The sequence below is a fragment of the Scomber japonicus genome, chromosome 7 (genome assembly GCF_027409825.1).
Source record: "Scomber japonicus isolate fScoJap1 chromosome 7, fScoJap1.pri, whole genome shotgun sequence".
In the NCBI taxonomy this organism is placed as follows: Eukaryota; Metazoa; Chordata; class Actinopteri; order Scombriformes; family Scombridae; genus Scomber; species Scomber japonicus.
The window spans coordinates 24,368,964-24,390,771 of NC_070584.1; the positions used below are offsets into that span (position 1 = coordinate 24,368,964).

A 21,808-nucleotide genomic window follows, 5' to 3' on the forward strand; every position below is an offset into this window, starting at 1 on the left:
AATAATGGATCTGAATACTTAAATAAATGTAATGGTGAAAATATAAAATAGCATAAAACACATTGTACTTATATAGTACTTGAGTGAATGCGCTTAGATGTATTATTATAAGACTTGTTTGTGACCCAAAAACGAAACTATGAACTTCTTAGAAGTTTCAACAAACTTATTCTGTAAAAGAAGAATGTGAGAAAGTTGTACAAGTAAGATAAGACTTGATTGTTAATGTTATTGATATTGCATTTACAGCACGGCCATCAGTGGCTCAAATTGTAAATCCAATACAATCGAGCCCCGATTAATCAATTAACATCATGTGCATTTTACAATTGAAACAGGGCAGCAGCCATTGGGACATGCTCGCTGTCACTCGAGACAACCACCACAAAATGCTTTAATTGTATTTGCGGCTCGAGTTATGCCCCGCCTACCCCTCTCTCTGATTGGCTCCTTTCAAGAGGGCTTAAATTCCCTGCGCTCCGATTGGCCGAGCGAGCTTTCTGTTTTGGTTGCTTGCCAGCAGCCGTCTGGAAGGGGAGGGGAGCCGTCTGCCTTCCGCTTCTGGGGCTGGATTGACACACAATGAGGAGCCGAGGCTGGGGAGACGCTCCGCAAACACCGCTGTAAATAAATACAACAATCACTGAGGCCACAGGAACATGGAGAACCAGGTAGAGTAGCCTTTCTGTCGCCTCGCTGGCTCTGAACTTTTCACGCAGGAAACGCCAGCAGGCTTTGCGCCGGCAGGGCAGGAATGAATCATCTGTTCAGCTAGCCAGAAGAAAAAAAAAGCTCCTGCTGCTAATGAACTCGTAGTTGTTTGGCTCTGGAGCTATGCTAGCTTTGGGCACTCATACATCGGTATTTACTGCTAGCTAGCTTCAGTCTACCCACACTGCTCTGCACCGCTTGCATAGCTGCAGCCACAACCGGGCACACAAAGAGATCCACACCTGGGGTTTAATCTGCTCTGCTGTGTTTAATAAGCACATGCACGCCGCTCAACACTATGAAAACCTTTTTTTGGAGGGGGGGTGGGTGGTGGTGAAGCTAAGCTAAGCTAGTCTACCTACCAGGAGAGCAGGAGAGTGTCGGCCGTGGGCTAAAGGCTAAGGAGCCGCTGCAAGGCGCCGGGGGAAAAGATTTGTCCTCTCCAGGTTTGGGTTGGAGAGGCGGGGTGGTGTCTCCACTGCCAGCGGCCTGAAACCTCACACACGGGGCTAATAGCACCAGAAACCATCACACAACTTCTGTGATATCTAAGGAGTATTTGCTAACAGTTGGTTAATGTTTAATGCACGCCTCATTCAAAGGGTTGCAAGACTTTAAAATGCACGCACGCAGGATGGTGGAAAACCTGAGTAAATCCCAAGTGTGGCTGAACTTGACTCCAGTTAGGATGAGCACCCTTGAATTGGATGATCATGATAAGTCCAAAACATGTAGAAAAACATAATACAAAATAGATTTAAAGACATATTTGCTCTTGCAAGTTCAAGCCTTCACGTTTAATATACTTGCATTGTTTCTCACTTATTAAAGATTCATGTCAGCCTCAAAGAGATGCATGATTTACTCCACAGGCCGATAAGTGGGTGAACCAAATTACATATCTGCTTACTGTAGGGGAGATATTGCTTCAAAATGGGTTACTCTCTAAATGCCTGAGGTTATATTCAAGACTATATTTCAGATGGTAAGGCCACACACACCCATGGAAAGTTGCCCAGCCACTTTCTTGGAACTAGTACCCATTCAGCGTTGGCCCCCTTTGAAGTTTTTAACTAGATCATCCAGAGGAAGTCTTCAGCTACGAGTTGAAAGGTAGTCAAGTTGTGCTTCTGTGAACGTGACCATAGATGTTTCACCCTTATTGCACAAATATACACTCAGTTGCCAGTTTATTGGTGCACATAGCTCGAAAGTAATGCTTTCTACCAACAAGCATTCAATGAAATTAAAAGTTGTTGTGTTTTGTTGCTTTAGAGAGATTAAATCAACTTTATGGTCGTTTTTAGAGGCTGTAGTTTAATGGTCTTGCTTTTTTAAACAATAAACTGTTGTATTGTACATTATTTTTAGCCAAGTGTTGTGTACCAATAAACTGGCAACTGTGTGAAAAGTGTGTGAAATTCACAATGTTCATTGGTCTCTCGCCACGCAGTCACATCCAGAACAGTGTCGAGTCCAGTCTGTTAATGTTTCATTTGAATCTATTTAAGTTGATGCTCGCAGCAGCGTCTTGACACAGCCAGGAGTCAGTTTGATTAATCTAACCACATCCTGTACGGACAGTAGAGTAGAGGCATGACTTATGCAGATGCTGTGATTAATTGATTAGTTGTTTGGTGTATAAAATGCCAGAAAATGATGACCAAAGTCCAAGATGCAATCTGAAATCTCTTATTTTGAGCCAACCAACCGTCTACAGACCAAAGATATTCAATTTTCCATCACAGATTATTAAAGAAAAGTTGTGGTGCTTAATTTACTTGTGATTGACTAATCGTTGCAGCTCGTCGAGTGGATATATGTTAATGAACGCTGCAGCTGAGATGACAGGACAAATAGTCATGCAGCTTTTGAAGATGCCTGCACGTGATTTCCAATACAAGTAACCGTTGTGTCTATTTGTGTTGTCTTTTTTAGATATGTACGTGTTTGGCAAAATGAAGGATTGCGTCTCAAAGCGACAGCGCCATCGCCGCCATCATGATTGTTTGTGTTTGTGTGTGTACTGCTCTCCTCTCCGAGGGAAATTTTCTGACTTTTACTTCAATCGTTTATTAGCTGGAAGAGATTAACATGGTCATGAGGGGTGTTATTTACATGGCAGCTGGGAGTTCATTGTTTTCATGGGAGCCAGTGTGTCTGCCAAAATTTGTATTTCCCCTCAATTGGAGCACTGTGTGTGAGAAAAAGAGAGAGAGAGAGAGGGGCTCAAAAGCATCATCTCAGTCTTAGTGGCTTTGTGTGGTCTGTTTTTTATATTTGCGTTGCTACATTTCCTTTTTAGTGGAGTTCAGCTAAATATAAATGTGATGCCAAAAGTAGTTTAGCCCATTTGATATGACAAGAGTTGAATGATTGAGAAACTGTTTCATATTTTCAGGCAGTTTGACACATTTCACTTAATATGTATTTACTTTCTCAGACTCATGTTGCCTCCCAGGATTAAAATTTTATGATTATTGGCAGAAATTATAGTAAGTAGTCAGTTTTTTTATTTGTATGTTTATACACTGCTCACTCAAGTGTTTCTGATATCTGGCTTTAATTCGTCTTGAGTTTAATATTTTAAGACTCAGTTGAATTCATCGTGTCCAGCTTCATCAATATAATTTTCTTTTCCTGGCTTTATTTTGTTGAACTGGTAAATACATTTGCAAATTGACAGAAAATGAACCTTTGTGATCATCACTCAAGTGATTTCAAAATTCCTTTATTCGGCTTCTAAAATGAGTTGGGGGGGGGGGGGGTTTGTGTTTTATATCATAGTTCAGTATATTTGGGATTTAGAATGTTGGAGAAAACAATCAACATCTAATTGATGATGACAATAATCATTAGTTTAAACTCTCTTTAGAGCTGAAACAAACAGTTGATTGATTAATCTGCAGGCAACCTTTATTTGTATCTATTTATCTTTTCAGTCATTTTATAAATGAACGTTCAGACATCTCAGATTTGAGGATTTACTACTTTTTTTGTCATATTTGATAGTAATTGAATATCTTTGGGTTTTAAACATTTCAGGGCTACAACTAACAATTATTTTCATCATCAGTTAATCTGTGAAGTCTTTTCTTGATTCATAGATTAGTGGATCGGTCTATAAATGTCCAAAAATGATAAAACATGTCACTGTTTCCAAAAATCACTCTTTCCAAACATCCGCAAAAGTCTTATTTTTTTCCGACAAACAGTCCACAACCTAAAAATATTCAGTTTACTGTCAAAGACGACGGAAGAAACGCAAAATATTCACATTTTAAGAAGCTGGAATCAGAATAAATTAAAAAAATACTTGAATCAATAATAAAAGTAGTGATTAGTAGCAATGCATTTTCTGTTGACAATAATAACTAGCTCATTCATTGACTAATTGTTGCAGCTCTAGAAGTCTTGGGCAAAACATGCATTATGAAGACAATTGGATTAATTGGTTGTAAAAATAATCACAATGTAATCGTAACGTCTTAATTTTCAGATCATTTGTATGAATTCTGTCAGTTTTTTCCCGCGTTGAAGCATTTTAATTTGTTCTCATTAATTTCTTGTGGAGAATCGGTGTCCTCCTTTTGGTCCACCATCATCCTGGTTTTAGTGTTGTCCATATCACATTCCTGATTTTTTTTTTTTTTTTTTTTGTGGAGTCGTCGGGCGGAGCGAGGGAGAGAGGGAGGTGTTGATGATTGGAGGGACTCCACGGCTGCTCTCTATGGGTGTGGTGGAGTCTGGAGTTTAAGGGCATTACTGCCACAGAATGGCCGGGCAGAGTGCCAGCCAGAAGAGGTGTGTGTGTGTGTGTGTGTGTGTGTGTGTGTATGTGTGTGTGTATGAGAGTGTGAGAGAGAGAGAGAGAGAGAGAGACTGTGTGAGAGTGCTCATCTCAATCCGGTCCCCTCTAATCCCCCCACTCAGTCCCAGCTCACGAGCCGCTCAGTGCCGGAGCCAAATGCCCACATTCTTCAGTCCTCCCCTGGACATAAAGTGCCTTTCTGTCCCCTCTCGTCCCCCCTCTCGTTCCCTTCTGCTCTCCACATCTCAGCGGCCTCTTCACTTTACTCTGCCTATCAGCCCTGTCACACCAGCGCTCGGTGTCACTCGCTCGTCCCGTTGCCGTCATTGTTCTTGGCAGAGGAGAGGTAGCCCAACAATGTGTGCCCCTCTTCTGGACAAACCTTTTGAGATCCACTGGTTTGGGCAGCTAATCACTCCCATTCCAGAGGGAGCTTCCCGACACCGGTCCCGCTTTGTGTTTGTCCAGGCCAAGTGCTCGGCCGCTCCCCTCAAGAATAAAGTCCACACACTCAAAATAGAAATTTGGAGGTTTTTGCACAAGCTTGAATCAGAAGCCAATGAATAATGCCCCCCCTCCTTGGGTTAATCTTACTCACTGGCTTTTCTTATGTTTATTTCATAAGAAACCTCAGTTTGAAAGGTGTCTCAGCTGCTGTTTACTTATTATTATTATTATTATTATTATTATTATTATTATTATCATAAGCAAGTAAGTCAACGAGTGTGATAAACCAATTTAAATTCAGGTTATTCATCTGTTTATTTTTAGAATAAAGTATTTCTGTTTTTTTTTAGTCTGACACATTTGTGATATGTGTTCTTTGAAAAACATGATAATATGTAACATCTGGTGCAAGCAAGGAACACGGATACTACTTTTTAGAGAAAAACTATTAATCAAGCAGTTAATTGGCAGTAATTTGTCGAGTATCAATGCTAAACATTCACCAATTTCAGCTTATCTGTTGTGAGGACAATGCCGCTTCTCTTTATCTGACAGGTTTCTAACTACGTTATTACTAATGTTACTAAGTTGATTGATAATTCATATATTTGCACCATGGCACTCTAGTTGTTTTATTCTAAACATCATGTAGGGTAAACTTCAACTTACCCAGCACTTGTCTTCTACTTCTCCTCTGTTTTAGGCCGACTCATTTCATTTAGCACACTTACTATACAGTAGTATGATGTGTAATGCCGGTTACATGAAATGTTTCTATCGTGAGAAAACATTCACATACAGATTAATGTCCAAAAAGGCATTTATTTAACCTTGCTGTGCTCACCACAAAATGCTGAAAGCGTAGATAACGGCTGACATGTTTCGATTTGACGTTGTCATCTCCTCCTTGATCTGAAATGTTTTCTCACTCTGCCTCTGTAGTTCACAGATCCAGTGTAATAACACACAATTATTGACTCTTTTCTATGTCCTTGTCTCTTTTCAGTGCACTGTGCAGGTGAAGCTGGAGTTGGGCCACAGAGCCCAGCTGAGGAAGAAAGTGACATCAGAGGGCTTCACACATGACTGGATGGTGTTTGTCCGAGGGCCAGAGACCGGTGACATCCAGCACTTTGTAGAGAAGGTTGTCTTCCGCCTACATGAGAGCTTCCCCAAACCCAAGAGAGGTAAGATGGCAGAGATAACAATATCCCAACATTCATGCAAACACACATTCCCGCTGTCTGTGAGACAAAGCAACATGTCATAAAATACATTAACTTAGAAAAATGCAGAACAAGACATTTAAAATGTGTAAGGATCTAAACTAATTGCACAGAGATTAATAGCATGAAATGTAAAATAATTAGAGGAGCACACATGGTTAAAAAATGCAGGTAGGATAATGGTTATATAATGGTGCAGCCCAATAATCCATGTGTCATTCTTTATTTTACGTTCCTGACTGTTTTAATAACAGCTCCAACAACCCATCTTAGTGAATGCCTAAACACATCTACAAAGTTGAAACTCTGAAAGCATATTTGACTATAGGGGGATAATACAAAGTCTGTGCAGTATGAAGTACAGCAGAAAGTGCCCTGTGAAGTTTACCACTAGTTGAGTGTCACCCACCAACACGCACTGTGTGTAACCTTGATGTCTAACAAGTGTCGAGTGCATTTCCTTCCTCAAAAAACTCATCTGCAAAGCGTTATTATTAAGTGTTGCATTTCTTAAATTCATGTCTACCAGCATGCAGTCTTCTTCTATTCTGCCTTCGTTGCCACACCACTGCGGTTTCCGGGACATTACGGCTACCTGTATTTCAGTTTAATAATGTGAAACTATTGGAAACCTATCACCGTGCACGAAACAAACAAAACAGAGACCCACTCTTAAAAAAAACTGCTCCACAGAGCTACTAGAGGTTAAAAACACAGGGTATCTTTTTTTTTAATCTTCTATTATATGAAAAACTACTTCTTAAACAATAAATATCATGTTCATTACTGTCGTGGTGACACAGTATACAGTTGGCCACGGCTGTAATGTACAAATAAAGTTACGTAATTTGTCTCTGACCTCATTTTGAAACTTTGGAGGGTGTAGCTGTTTTTTTTTGTTTTTCGTGTTGCTCTCGACGGTTAACTGTATTTTCGTTTCTGTTTGTCTGCAGTATGCAAGGAGCCTCCGTACAAAGTAGAGGAATCGGGCTACGCGGGCTTCCTCATGCCTATTGAGGTTTACTTCAAGAACAAGGTGAGAAAAATGGACACAGATAAGTTGGCTGTATACTACTGACCATGTAGAGAGTGTAAGTGTAGAAATTTGGGCAGAGAAAAAAAAATACTAGAAAGAAAGAATGGTGCAAGTTTGTTCGAAATGTGGGGCATATGTAGTTATTTTCACTTCAATATGGTTTGAGTGTAGTAAATTGATTTATTTTAAATGCAGCAGGAACTATAATATTGATTGATTTATTGAAATGAATGGATGGACGGCCTCTACACACACACACGAATCCAGGTTATTTAGGAGAAATCCTGTTTTTCCAGCAGAAACCTACCAGTGTTAACCAGGTTAAGTCCTTAACTTGATGAAGGAAACTGGTTTTCCTTTAACGTGACGTTTTGGAAATCAGGTTACCGCCCGAAAGCCAAGAATAATGAGATTACTTAAGTACATGTAACCTCAGCGACAGTTCAGAGCCTTTTATAGACTGGTTTACGTGACATTGGTTCAGATCATTTAATGAATGTCAGTAAAAAACTTTTTTTTTTAACATGGAGACATTTATGAAAGTGAAATAATAAAAATGAGCAGACACTGTTATACCAGCGCGTCTTAGTCTCCACCAGTCATTTAAATGAATAATGAAACAAAGATGTATATACGTTCACATTTGTGTATCATCGTCTCCTGAAAGTCTTCATAATATTAGACTACTGGACTGCATCCAAGAAATGTGCTTCCTCTGTTTATGTGCAATTACCCTTATACACAATGAACAAATCTGTCAAAAAGATCAAGAAAATACAGAAAGGGAAGCACGAGTAGTATAAACATCAGCAACCATTCATCCATCTCTACATTTACAAAAAAGACATTTCTGTTTATAAAATCCCTCCAGAGCATTTTAATGCCTTTCCCTCGACTATAATCGTCCGCTTCTCTACTTCTCCCAGGAATGTAGGTCGTTTCTTATCAGTGAGCAGGCTCCAGCCATGTCAGGGTGATCGTTTGTTCATTCAGCTTTTATCTATTGTTGTGAAATATGTAGGTATTGAGAGGTGAGTGTGTCTTGGGCAGTGATGCAGAAAGACAAACACAAACGAGCTTGTGTGGCGCAGGCCGTTACAGAGCGGTTGAAATGACACAATGACTAAAAAACAATCTTTCTTCTATGTTCCTTATTTAGGAGGAGCCAAAAAAGGTGTGTTTCAACTATGACCTGTTCCTTAACTTGGAGGGAAACCCGCCTGTCAACCACCTGCGCTGTGAGAAGCTCACCTTCAACAACCCCACCAAAGAATTCAGGAGAAAGCTGATCAAAGCTGGCGGGGTGAGGCTAAAAAACACACACACACACACACACACACACACACACACATGTACACACACACACACACACACACACACACACACACACCCGGGCTGGTTGCCAGTTTGAGTGGACTCATGATTGAATGACTGACTAAAATCAATAGCAGTGCTGCTATCCACAATAGTACAGTGGTAGCAGCTACTACATGATGTATTTTACTATAATTTCTCATATAAAAGCCTGAATTTGTCTTCAGTGGAGTTAAATAAAAGCCCGGGCCAAATATCGTAGTAACCTAAATATAAGAGCACCCCCATTTTCCAAATAGACTTTTTGAAGGTACAACACAATTTCTCACTCATCCTGATAGAAAGGTTTTTGTGAGATATTATTAATCCAAGGAGAAAGTACTTTTCATGAAACAGAAATACTTCCATTAAAGCAGAACATCAATCAGTCAGATCTTTCTCTCTCCTGTCAGAAGAATCAGCCAAAAATGATTTTCCGTGATACATTTAAGGGTGTCTTTTTTTATACACCTGATCAACAAACAAGCTGTAACAAACTTAAAGAAACTCACTAGCTTAGCAACATTAAGGCTATAAACAACCCATAATGCAACACTCTCTGTTGGTTGTAGTGTACACTCTCAATTCAAAAAGAATCTCTGCTGTTGTGACATTTAATTATCTAGTCGTTGAATACGATGAAGACGATCCCACTTTTTCAAACTGAGTTTCTATGTCATGCTGTTCATCTTATGATCACCATATTTTATTCTACACTTGCTACACTGCATTTGTGATGTTTGGTGGCTTTAAACACCAACACAGAGCCTCTTTTAACTGTTGTCTCTCTTATTTAGGTATTGGTGGTTCCAGAGGGGGCCGAAGCTGTGTCGAGACCTAGTCCAGACTACCCAATGCTCCCCACTATCCCACTCTCTGCCTTCTCAGACCCCAAGAAGACAAAGACCTCGCATGTGTCAAAGGTTGGTTAATGTTAACACAAAACTCTCCATCGTAGTTATACTGAAAACCTCACTATTTAATTAATCGTTCCAGTCACTTTATTGACATTTTGTTTAAATGAAAAAAAAGTATGGCTGACTTTCAAAATGAGCATTGTATGTCCTCAACAAAATTATCCAATCAGCTTTCAGAGCACGCTGACTCAGGCCTCTCTAATCACTACCGACTGTGTTTGAGCATCTGTATGCCTGTATGCAGTATCACTCAGCCAGCTTATCTACCAGGAGACGGGACATATCAGAGGAAATCAGGAAGTTGATCCCTTTGCATTGCACTGTGAGATCTTCAGGATAACTACAACAGTTTTCCATCATTGTCACAGTTATTGTATTAACCCTTCACAGACCAGTGTTGTTCTTCGTGCCTGACTGAAAAAGAAATGACTGGCTTTTTACATTTTTGACTACAAATAGGTTTTTCTACATAATCTGGTTTTGAGTCAAGACGTATGTTGGCAACTTTATTTTTAACTAATCATCCTCTTCATGACTTAGAAATCCATGTTTTTTACATGGCATGAGCAGGCGTGAGGTCAGCACCAGCACGAGGCTGAAAATAGACTCGGTTTCATCCTGCTGTGTCAGAAACCAACTCTGTCAAAACTTGTTGGACAGTCAAATAGCTTCAAGAACAATCTTCACCCATACCTTTCTGATGTCAGATCAGAAATGTCCATCAATTTCTGTAACTGCCGCAATCCAACATTGACAGCCACTTCAAACTGTGATTGACTATCGCGTAGAGGTGAGAAAAGAGCCTGGGGTGTACATTTCTCTCTCTTTCAGTTGGAGGGACTAAACAAGACATTTGAAGATGTCACCTTTGACTCTCTGAAGTTATAAGAAGCATTAAAACTATTTAATTGTATTTTATAGACAAAGCGGTTAATCAAGAATATAATAAACATAATAATTTGTTGCAGCTCTGGACTAATGGGTTCCAACTGAGAAATTAGTACTTTTTGTAGTTTTGGCTGAAGTTATCCTGATAAAAAAGCTGTTTGACACTTGATTCTCAGTAAATACAGTAACTACAGTGCAGAATAGACTGGCACGACTGATGTCTGTGAGCAGTTGAGCCTGTACCTCTTCAGAGTCCCTGAGCTGGGTGCTTTGAGAGCAGAGTGATGATGACAGTGCTGCTGTTCATCCAGCTTTTTTATTTCTCTCCAGGAGCCAAGTAAAGAAGGAAGTGGTGGCAGCAGCAAAGGACCCAAACCGCACAAAGTGACCAAGGAGCATAGGGAACGTCCCCGAAAAGACTCTGAGAGCAAAGCCACATCGAAAGGGGACAACGACAGAGATGGAAGCAGCAAGAGTGGCCGCGACCCTTCCTCTTCCTCATCCTCGTCTTCGAAAAAGCCGTCAGAGATCAAAGTGAAAGATGAAGTAAAGGTCCTACCCAAGGCGGCCTTCAAAGAGCCGAAACTCACACTGAAGGAGTCAAAGATGGACAGCATGTCCCCTAAAGGAGGGGGGGCTGGGAGTGGAGGGGGTGGGGGAGGAGGAGGAGGAGGCGGAGGGCCCACAGAGTCTAAAGCCCCCGGGAAACGGCCCTCCACGGTAGAGTCTCCCAAACCTAGCGCTAAGAAGCAGAAGAAAGGCAGCTCTGAGGGGCCGAAGGCACAGTCTGGCGGGGCCTTCACAGGAACGTCTCCCCGCGTCTCCTCATCATCTGCAGCCAGTCAACCTTACGCAGAGAAGAAACCTTCCAAGGAAAAGGGTCGCTGGGCCAAAGGCAAAAACGACACACAACAAGAGTTGAAGGAGCCCAAGAAACCTCCAGAGTCCGAAGAGTCGAATTCAGAGGATGAAGCGTCTTCAAAGTCAGAGGTAGCTTTGAAATGAAAGGATTTTATGACATGCTGTTCATTGTATGATCACCATATTTTATTCTACACTTGCTAATTTATATTTTTATAGATTTATTACACAAATGCATTTAAGCAAACAAAGTTGAAAGCTGGATCTCATTTGATTCCAAGTCTTGGATCTTGAATATGAGAATTACCAGCTCACATCTCTTTCTTATCTCAGTTATTATTTCTTACATATTTTTCTCTTCTCCTCGTCCTCCTGCAGCAGTCGGCACCCTCCAGTCCTTCCAACTCCAGTTCCAGCTCTGACTCCAGTTCAGATTCGGACTTTGAGCCAGGACAGAAACCAGGGCAAGGTACAGACCACACAGCTGGCTTCACAAGAGAGATGAACATTCAGGAAGTGAAGATCTAACGTGAAGTGTTTGGGTCTGATAAAGGCTTTTGAAATATGGTTTAGTTTACATTGTTTTTTTGTTTTTTATAGGTAATAAAACAAAAACAATGATCATTTTATTTGTATTGTTTGAAAAAGTACTTCACAGAGCAAAGAAACAGAGAAAGATTATGATAACAATTAAACATGATCAATTATTAAAAATAGTAAAATGAACATAACAGAGAAACAAAAACAGCACATTTAAATACAATGACCAAAAGCCACAGTATAGAAAACACAAGCGTTTGGTCACTTCTAAAATCTTAAAAGATAAAATGAGTTTGTGTCAGGGTCAGCAGTGTTAAAGTTTGTGTGTCTATCCGTCTCTCTCAGGCCCCCTGCGATCTATGGTGGAGGAGATCCAGTCAGAGGAGTCGGATGATGATGATAGCAGCTCGGAGGAGGAGACCCCCATCAAGACCAACCCCCCCAACCGTGACTCTCGGTCAGTCTCTCTAAAGCGTGCCCTTCAACACTGTGTCATCTCGGTCTGACCCGGACAAGAGTTTACTATCGTGAGAGAAACGTGGGGAAATCTCATTAAAACACATTAACCTCAAATTCACCCTCAAAATCTGCATTTTTATGCCCCCCTCTTTTTCGGGCTGCAAAAGGGTTCACACACACGCTTGTCTTTTTCCTCTTTTGAGGTTTCGATGCATCAAAGTGCCAGCGCTGTGGCCAAAGCTTTCATTATTGATTTGCTATGTTTTAACAGCATGAGAAAGCATCACAAATGTTAATTACTGAAGTTAATGACACGTCTCTGCATGCATATGTTTTTTTTAACATATATATATTCTGGTTGTTTATACTACGAGTCAACAGGCTTTCATCAGAATTGATATTCATCAAAACTGATATTGCACAAACACAGATTGCACAGACATTTATCAAACTCATCTTGCACAGTGTAACATGCAGTAAACTGATAAGATAGTCTCAAAGCCTTAACGGACAATTTGGTGATTTTCTATAGATTTCTTATTTTCAACTTCTTGATGTTGCACTGTAGTTCTTTACAATGTAGTGCAAAGCTGAGAGGTTGTGATATGTAGCACAGAAAATTAGTAAAGCTCTGTTATGGTAACCACAATCCTAAACAAACCACCGTGACCATAATATTCATGGTGAAGGAACATGTGAGCCAGTGCAGCGCTGTGACTCACTGGTTATGTTTTTAATAGTTTTTGGACAACAATGGAGATTTACAGCACAGAGGAATAAAGATATATACCAGGATTTGGGTGCACAGATACACCCACAGTACTAGGTGGTTTTGTCTCCTTCACAAATGATGAAATGAGATGAAGCCCATAACTGAAAAGAGCTGACTTTGATTTGTATTACTGAGTGGCGACCCCACACTGGCAGCTAATTAAATTTGCACTCTAAGATGCATAGACACGCAAACGCACACACACACACACACACACACACACACACACATGCAAGTACAACAGCAAACAATATGACAATATGTTCTTTCTGTCTGTCTGTGTGTGATTGACCTCTGACCTCGCCCTGTCGCCCCTGTCAGACTCAGCCTGGACAGCGAGAGTGACAGCAGTGACGGCTCGCACCGCCCCAGTCGAGACCCCGCTCCTCCCCCGCAGAAACACAGCTCCTCCAATAACAAAGTGAGTCAGACAGACTTCCCTTCACTGCTAATACGACATATCGAAGCCAGAGCAGTTTGACCAGAATATAAACTTGGTGATAATGACGAGATGATTCATGATCATATTCCAACATTAAGTGCTTTGTTGCTTGATTTGTTTCAAAAAGCCATTCATGAGTTATATGATTAAAACAGTATTAAAAAGCACTCTAAGGCATAAATTTAGACTTACATGCTGTATTTTAATGCAGTGATGCTACACAAGAGACTAAGTTGAAGCCATTGTGCTTTTTCCAGTCCTTTATAAACTGTTATGATGTCAGATAGCTACATTTAACACATCTTTAAAAAGTTTTTGAAAAAATGCTGCCTGCAAGTCAAAAGCCAGGGCTTCATTCAAGTCTAAATGATTCGTTTGTGACTTCTTTTCATTTTCCGTGGATAGTTGTTAAAGGTTTTTCCATGTGTTGTTTGTTTCGTTCACTGCCATATTTCCAATATGATTCCGGCTTGAATATGGACTCGAAAATCCTACTTCTATAGTTTGTTTTATGATGCTTTGATGTAGCCTGCCAAGCGACTACAAGTGTGCCATGATGCAGCTTCCTGATTCTGACCAATCAAAACAGGAGCTAAAACAGCCCGTTTCAGATGGACGCTGAACTAAGGGGCTGAGTAAAGGTGTATTAGATAAGTAAATAAGATGAACAGCACTTATATAACACCTTTGTAGTCTTCCAACCACTAAAAGTGCTTTTACTGCAAACCACATTCACCCATTAATACACACATACATACACACACTTACATAGCAGCAAGCTACCACACAGGGTGTCTGCACACCCATCGGGAGCTATTTGGGGACTCTTGGACATGTGAATTGGAGGAACCTGGAATCAAATCACCAGTCTTTCAATTGGTGAATGACCCGCTCTAACTCCTGAGCCACTGCCACTTTTTTGAACTGTTGAGAAGATCAGTGGAGCTGAAGAATATAAATGCAGACCTGGAAATGTGCATAATAGATCATCCTTAGCTGTCATCAATGTCCCACATTCTCCGATGGTCTTACATCATAGACTCTCTTTTTTTCATGTATTTTCTGTCTGTAATTTCTCTCTCCTCTTCTGTGTTTTTTTTTTTTTTTTTTCCTCGCTCTTTCTCCAATCTCATCTTTCTCTGTCCGAGCGTAGGTGTCGGGCAGAAAGAGTCCAGATTCCTCGTTTCGTTCAGAGAAGGTGCTGAAGAAGGGATACGACAAGGTAGGAAGGGTAAATCAAACTTTTTATGCTTTTAACTCTTACACATACACACACACGATGTTCAATGAGTGCATTAATGAATTCAAGATGGAAATAAGGCAAGTGAATTGATCCAGATGTGTAAACAGACTACAGACTATGAACCTTTTGAAAAGAAATCAAGTACTGATAAAGTGAAAATCTCATAAAATGATCGTATCACTCCTTCACTTTAAAACATCTGCCGTGTTTCACTGAAATAGATTTTGTTGATAGTTAAGTTCACACTAAAGCGCTTTGTGTCGGTGATTTAGTGTATTTCAGTTTGTTTCACCACACTGTTTTTCAATCAGAGAACAAACAGATGTCTGAGATTATGTGAATGAAACCTCAACATCATTATTGATTACTAGAAAACATCGTAATCTTGTTACACACTTGATCTCGAATCCAAATATTTCCATCACAGCTAAGAACGGCACGGTAATGATCTTGTTTTGAGTGTCAGTCAAGTCTATGTATAAATCCTTAAAATAACAACTTTGTCTCGGAGGGATTTGCAGACTTTAAAATTTACAACACCCTCAGAGAGAGATTCAACATGTCTTGCCAATGTTCAACAAGCGGAGAGAGAGAGAGAAACAGACAGAAAATTCAAATATACGAGTTTCTCTACTGACGCAAGACTCTCTCCTCTCTTTTGTCTTTCTCCTCTTGTCACCTCGTCCGAACTCTTCAGGCGTACACGGAAGAGCTGGTGGACCTTCATCGCAGACTGATGGCTTTAAGGGAGCGTAACGTCCTGCAGCAGGTGTGTGTGGTCATGTCTCCGATACGCGGATAATAATTTGTTCACACTACAAAGCATAATACAGAAATAACCGTGTTAAAAATACACACACCAAAAAGATCATATATTGCTGAAATTGTCCTTGAATAATGTGGTTTGAGGGACATGGTGGTTATGTTAAAAGCAGTCTTCCACCTCTCATGAATGTGTAGTTTTATTGGTGTGTAGCATTGAGTGTATAATTTACATAATCTGCTCCAACTGGATATCCAATGGTGATTTGTGTAGCAGCTGTACTACACACGAGAAACTACTTCATTTTTCTGTTGCATTGTTTTTGTTTCTTGAGTACAGAATTAACTTGTTTGCAATATTTCTTTTTTGCTTACCTCACAGGATGCAATGTTGAAATTTGTAATGCAACAATCACATACAAGTTGATGAATATTCACATAGTCGAAGAGTGAACAATTCTGTAATATGCTCTTTGCTGGTTTTCGCTCACATTTCAGTGGACAGAAACAGAACAGAAGACATTTGCCCCAACTTTCTGCTGGATTGTAAAACTAGTTCCCATTCACAATGAATACAAGCCTAGCGGTCCCAGTTTTTTAGTCCTGACATGTTGACGAGTCTCTGTTGAAAGTGTTCAGTCCCTTCTTTTATTGAGGAAGTCATAACATTCACTATGATCCGTTGGTTCAGTAATATCAGCCTGAATACAAAACCACACGGTGAAAATGTGAATGTTTGCTGTAAAGTCATACGCTTGATTTATACAGCACCTTTCCAAACATCGTTATAAATGAAAAAAAATTGAAACAATTAAGCAGCACAATTAAATGACATAATGATAAATGCATACAATAAGGTCAAATCTGTAAAAATGACAAAACATTTTTGAACTAGAAACAAAAAAGTTGAGATTAATAAAAGTTTTTTTTTAAGTTGGATTTTAAGAAGTAATGTAAAACATCTCACTCATTCAACAGATGTAAATTTAAAATATCTTTCCCACTTTTATCAAGTCAGAGCTGCATAGTTGGTCTCACTGGACTCCTTTACACAAGAGATGCGATAAGTTTCACCAGGTCAGAGATTTGACCTCGTTAGTCGTGACTTTAACATGTATGTGAGGTTTTTTTCATTCAAACAATAAAATGTAATGTGTTTGCTACAACCTGTGGATGTGGCAACAGTGACACTGGTACTTTTTTTTGTATTTGTTGTTGTTTTAATTAATTGAGGGTTTTTTTTTAAATTTTTGCTCCATGTCTGTGTCTCTTCCCGTGTGTCAGATTGTCAACCTGATCGAGGAGACGGGCCACTTCAACGTGACCAACACCACCTTTGACTTTGACCTCTTTTCACTGGACGAGTCCACCGTCCGCAAACTACAGAGCTACCTGGAAGCGACGGCCACGTGACAGGAAGCAGGATTTTTTGTGGGCGGTGGCGGCAGAGGTGGACTCGCCGCAATCCCCTCAAAGAGGGGAAGAGCGGCCACGTCTGTCGCAGCTGTTTCACAGGCCTGACTGAATCATCGAACAACTACCGTACACACACAAACAAACACATGAAGACACACCACCTTCACGTGACGCTGGGGAGAATGAGGAGGTGGAGGAGGAAGAGGAGGTATGAGAAGGAGTGTCGGAGCTGGTGGCAGGAGGGTGGGAGAGGAGCACCGGAGTGGCTGAACTCCGTCTACAGTCAGGATTTTCACTACACATCTCTTTTTTTTTTTTTTTTTTTTGCGAGTGTCAAGCCTCTGTGCAGAGCTGAGGAATGCACCCCACTTCCCCTCCTTCGCCCTCCTGCACTCATGTTGCTCCCTCCTTTTTGCAAACCCAATACTTCCCTCCTCCTCCTCCTTCTCCTCTCCTCCTCCTCCTCCTCCTCTTCATTCACACGCACACTCCTTACTCGGCAGAACACTCCAGTTCCCTTCCCCCTTGCTGTCAGCTGGAGCTCATTTCTCTCCCGACATATTCTCGAGTCATGTGCGTGTGTGAGCGAGCGCTGCCGAGGTTTAAGAGGAGATGTTGTCTTTGTGGTTTACTGACTTCTTTTTTGTTGGTGACGCTCGAGCACAAACAACAGTCGGTTTTCCCTCCTTTTCCCCTTTTGCGCGCACACACACACACATACACACATATACACACACCAAACAAATCCAGATTCATGCACACGTTTGTCTCCCAGGTCCTTACACTTAACACTGTACATGAAGACACTGAGAAGCGTGCCGTATGTGTGTGTGTCTGTTTTCGGATGAGGTTTCTCTGTTGTCTGAACCATCTGAACATATGTTCTGTTGAGTTTTCCCCTCTACTTCCTCGCACTGAAAGCTGAGCCTTGACCTCCTACCAACAGCCACCCTCCTCTCCTCCTCCACCACCACCTCTTCTCACTGAAGCCCCCTCACTCCATCCCTCCTCTCTTTCTCTCTCTTTCTCTTTCTACCCTCCTCTTCCTCTTATTCCCATATCGACGTGCATGAAAGGGCTCGACTGCTCGCGGCCAGAGCGGTAGAGGATCACTCCTGAATTGCCTTCTAGTGGTGGGTAGGGTTGGGGGGGTTTTAAAAAGGAAAAAAAAAGAAAAAAAAGCCGTGAAAAAGTAGCCATACTTATCTCCCAGAATCCAAAAATAAGAAAAAAAAAATAGGGGCCACGCTTTTTTACATTTTATTTTTCTACAAGTGCATTTTGTGTATTTATTCCCAGATTGCGGTTAAGATAACCTGTGAGCTATGAATGTATATCGCTTTTACTTTTCTACGGCTAGCAACAGCCCCACTCTAGTGCCTTTCTGCGACTTGCAGTGCGAGGGGGGGTGTGCGCTCTGTTAGCCATGGTCACACAGATTGAAGGACCCCCCCCCCCCAACCCCCCTCAAACCCCCCTCCAAATCCCTGCTCGGGGAAACAAGTGTTAATTGGGAAGCCTGAATATCCAGTATTGTCTTAATGGCTTCCATCCCTGCAGTGCTTACTCCTTCTCCAGTGTCTTTGTAGGCTGTTGTCCTTTTGTCAGTGAGATTTCTGTTTAATTGAGCTCTCTAGAAATTTTTAAGACAACTATTTTTTTTTTTCCTTCTTCTTCTTTCATCAACGGTGATCATGTTTTCATATTCTTGCTTTCTGAGATTAGGTTCAGTGTTTTTTAAAGAGGGAGCGTCAGGTGACTGTGTGGTAGATACGTTAATTAGTTGTAGTAACAGTCGCTCTCAGCTGTGTTTGTGTGTTTTAATGAGACAGCGCTCTCAGTTGTTGTTGAATAGGATCCAGGTTCCCTCTTCAAAAGGTTTTGAAGTATTTGAACTAATGGTGGAGCGTTTGATACCAAGTTTCCAGGCACTTGAACAGCGTCCACGAAGGACGTGTAGGCAGAAAAATAAGCTAAACAAAGCGGTCTGTGTATTTTCTTTCCCTAAAAGTGAAATGTATTTGTCAGGGGCCTGCATCATGAAGCATGATTTAGTGTTTGTTTGATACCTTTTGAGTGTAAGCAGTCTGTCCGGTCTCACAAAGATGACTCCCTGTAACCAAGTTGTATCACTATACTGCTTCAGACAGGGTTTAATTGAGATTAAATCTGTCCATGCAAACCATAAAGATAAAGATTAATGTCCCAATCTGACTTTATAACTGGACTTTAACATGAAGCAGGAAGAGGGCGTATGAGTTTAGTGTCAGTGCTGTGTTCATAATCTATCAGTGCAGCTACAAAAAAATATAGTGACTTAATGAACACACAATGTTTCTACAGATGATCCTAAATGACAAGAAATGCCAACTCAAGCATTTCTATTAAATGAAATAAAAGCTAGACTGTTAAAATTAGCTTTTAAACAGATGAACTCATGTTTACGTTCGCTTCACCAGAGTTCATCTAACACACTAACTTAGAAAAATGTATCCGACTAATATTTCCTTGATAAACTGATACATAGATGGATCATGTTAAGAAAAAAAAAAATTTAACAAACAGAAATACTCGTCGTACTATTTCGTAGTTCGAGGTGACACATTTAAATGTTTTATTTTAGCTCACCAGCAACGAACAAAGCATAAAATTCTCACATTTCGAGAATCTGGAGCCGGTGAATGTTCGGCATTTTTATCGACTGAAATGATCAGTCACCCAAATAGTTTGCAGAACAATCCCCAATTCTCTCTTGATCATTTGTAACAAAAAAAAAACCCAACAACTGCCAGCTAACCAGAGGTTCCCCTCTTTGTAGCCACGAATAACAAACACAGTAATCAAGCTTTCTGTTCTTCGAGCCTTATTTTGTGCACAATTACTCTTTGTGTAGTTTTCCTCTTGATGTTTTGCTGCTATTCACCTTGAAACACACAAGAGCACAAATGATGAAAATCCACATTTCCTCATAGTGGAATACCAAACATGTTTTAATATGTCAATCACACATACTTAACTACACCCAATTACTTTCAGCAGTTTGATTACTACTACTACTTGAATATCGCTTTTTATATTTGCCGTATATTTCTTATTTGTCTTCTACAGTTCGATCTGCGTCGCTGAATTTGAATTCTTTTGCTGCTGCGACCCAAACTGATCAACGGTTTTATCATAAATTAATTACTCGGCTTCTGATCTGGCAATTTTTGGCATCTGGTTGGTGTCTTGTTGCACCTCTTAATGGCGTGAGCGAGTTTGTTGAACCGGGTTGTGTTTTTTCTTTTTGTTTTTAAGAGAACCAGGAAGTCATCTTTGTGAGACCCGTTTCTACGAGCGACACTGTGTTTTGGTTTTTAGTGAAGCCAGAGAACGCTCAAAGAGAGACCGACTGAGGTGAACTTGCTTTGTGAAACAGGCCCCTGGTGTGTTAGTTCCTGTGGCCCCTTTTAGGCTTCACACACACACACACACACACACACACACACACAGACACAGACACACACACACACACACACATACACCAGCCCACTGTGGTATAAACCTTCAATGATCAAGGATTCCCTCCCTGCTTCCCCCTCCTCCTCCTCCTCTTCTGTTTTTTTCCCTCTCCTCTTCCTCCTCTCCTGCCGACAGTGTATTTACTCTGACGCTGCGATAGCTTTAATAACTCTTTTTCTGTTTCCTGCCGGGCTCAGCGACATGAACACACTCCCTCTGCTCTTACTGTAAAACGCCGTCTGAGCAAGGACTCAAAAGAAAAAGAAAAAAAAAAAACCTGGATCCCCACCGCCTTACAGTAACTGCCCCCCCCCCCCCTCCTACCCTTTGCCCCTCACCCCACCCCTCTGTCTGGCCCTCATTTTCTCTAGGTGTGCCTCTGTCAACAGAACTTCAGGCAGTGATTACTGAGAATGAACTTTGCGACTGTGTGAGTGAGGTTTGTGCATCTGCGAGTGTGTATGTCAGCGATAGGAGACGATTTAAAAACAAAAGCAAACAAACAACAAAAAAAACAACAACAACAACAAAAAAAACCAACCTTCCTGTCCTCTCTTCTCTGTGCATCGATGTAGGAACTTTTAAGTCCTAGTTCATGAACTCTGACCTTTGACCTGGCACTCATTCAGCCCCTTGTGGCGGTGGAGTGGGTTCCCAGGGGGGGCGCCGACTCAAGAGAAGCCCCGCTGTCTACCCGCAGTCAATGTTTTATTTATGGACCTCTGCACTTTTGGCTGTGATGACTAAAGTACTTAAGTAGTTACCTAAACTGTATTTTTAAGGATTTTATACAATATTTACATGCAATACAATATGAATTGATTTTTTTTTTTTTTTTTTTCCTTGCCAACCTTTTTTTTTTTTTTTTTTTTTTTTTTTTTTTTGTTATTTAATTGTCTTTATTTGTATTTTGGCATGTTTTGTCACTATTATTCACAAACAAACATGCCTGTTGAATCTATTTTAGGCGTAAAATGTTAAAGGGGTGGGGTGGGGGGGGTCGTTCCCTGTATGTTTCTGTGTATCATGATTCTGATGACAGCTGAACACCAAGAAGCAGGTGTTGGAAATGTTTGCTGGATGATCTAAACTTTGTTATCGCCCCTCTGCTTCCAGTTGGAAAAACTGGACCAGAACTAGGACACAGAATCCACAATTTGGTTCAGGGAACTGAAAACGTTTGAGCTAAACAAAAAAAAAAAATTATATTTTCTGTGTTATGTCCAGTTATGATTTGAGTGTTTAATTTTCCGCTCAGAATATCATTTTTATAAGTCTGTACTCTGTGGTTACGCAGCCCAAACACAGACAGTCATCGTCACTCTATTTTTGTTGTTATGATCCCCTGAGCCTGAAGAAACACATCATAGGAAACAATGAGCAGGGCTGTAGGAGTGAGACTATATTATATATAATACGTGTA

The 21,808-nt window shown here is 40.7% G+C and overlaps 1 protein-coding gene across 2 annotated transcripts; it reads left to right on the forward strand.

The window, feature by feature from the left end:
- The first annotated feature begins 589 nt into the window (after positions 1-589).
- On the forward strand, positions 590-19,372 carry LOC128362006 (protein ENL-like). 2 transcript variants are annotated; one of them, XM_053322627.1, is made up of 12 exons: positions 590-671; positions 5,976-6,156; positions 7,149-7,231; positions 8,391-8,534; positions 9,382-9,507; positions 10,720-11,379; positions 11,629-11,719; positions 12,136-12,247; positions 13,343-13,442; positions 14,617-14,694; positions 15,404-15,475; positions 16,753-19,372. In XM_053322627.1, exons 1-12 carry the CDS (start codon positions 660-662, stop codon positions 16,879-16,881), a joined length of 1,788 nt encoding a protein of 595 aa, XP_053178602.1. In that variant the 5' UTR covers positions 590-659; the 3' UTR covers positions 16,882-19,372. The 2 variants fall into 2 exon arrangements, with proteins under 2 accessions (XP_053178602.1, XP_053178603.1); XM_053322628.1 differs by having other exon boundaries at positions 14,617-14,685.
- Positions 19,373-21,808: the final 2,436 nt, after the last annotated feature.

What these genes read in the sequence shown, in the direction of transcription:
- LOC128362006 (XM_053322627.1), top strand. An exon ending in AGCTGATCAAAGCTGGCGGG is followed by an intron (nt 8,535 to 9,381) that starts GTGAGGCTAAAA and finishes TCTCTTATTTAG; the next exon opens with GTATTGGTGGTTCCAGAGGG. An exon ending in GATACGACAAGGTAGGAAGG is followed by an intron (nt 14,695 to 15,403) that starts GTAAATCAAACT and finishes CGAACTCTTCAG; the next exon opens with GCGTACACGGAAGAGCTGGT.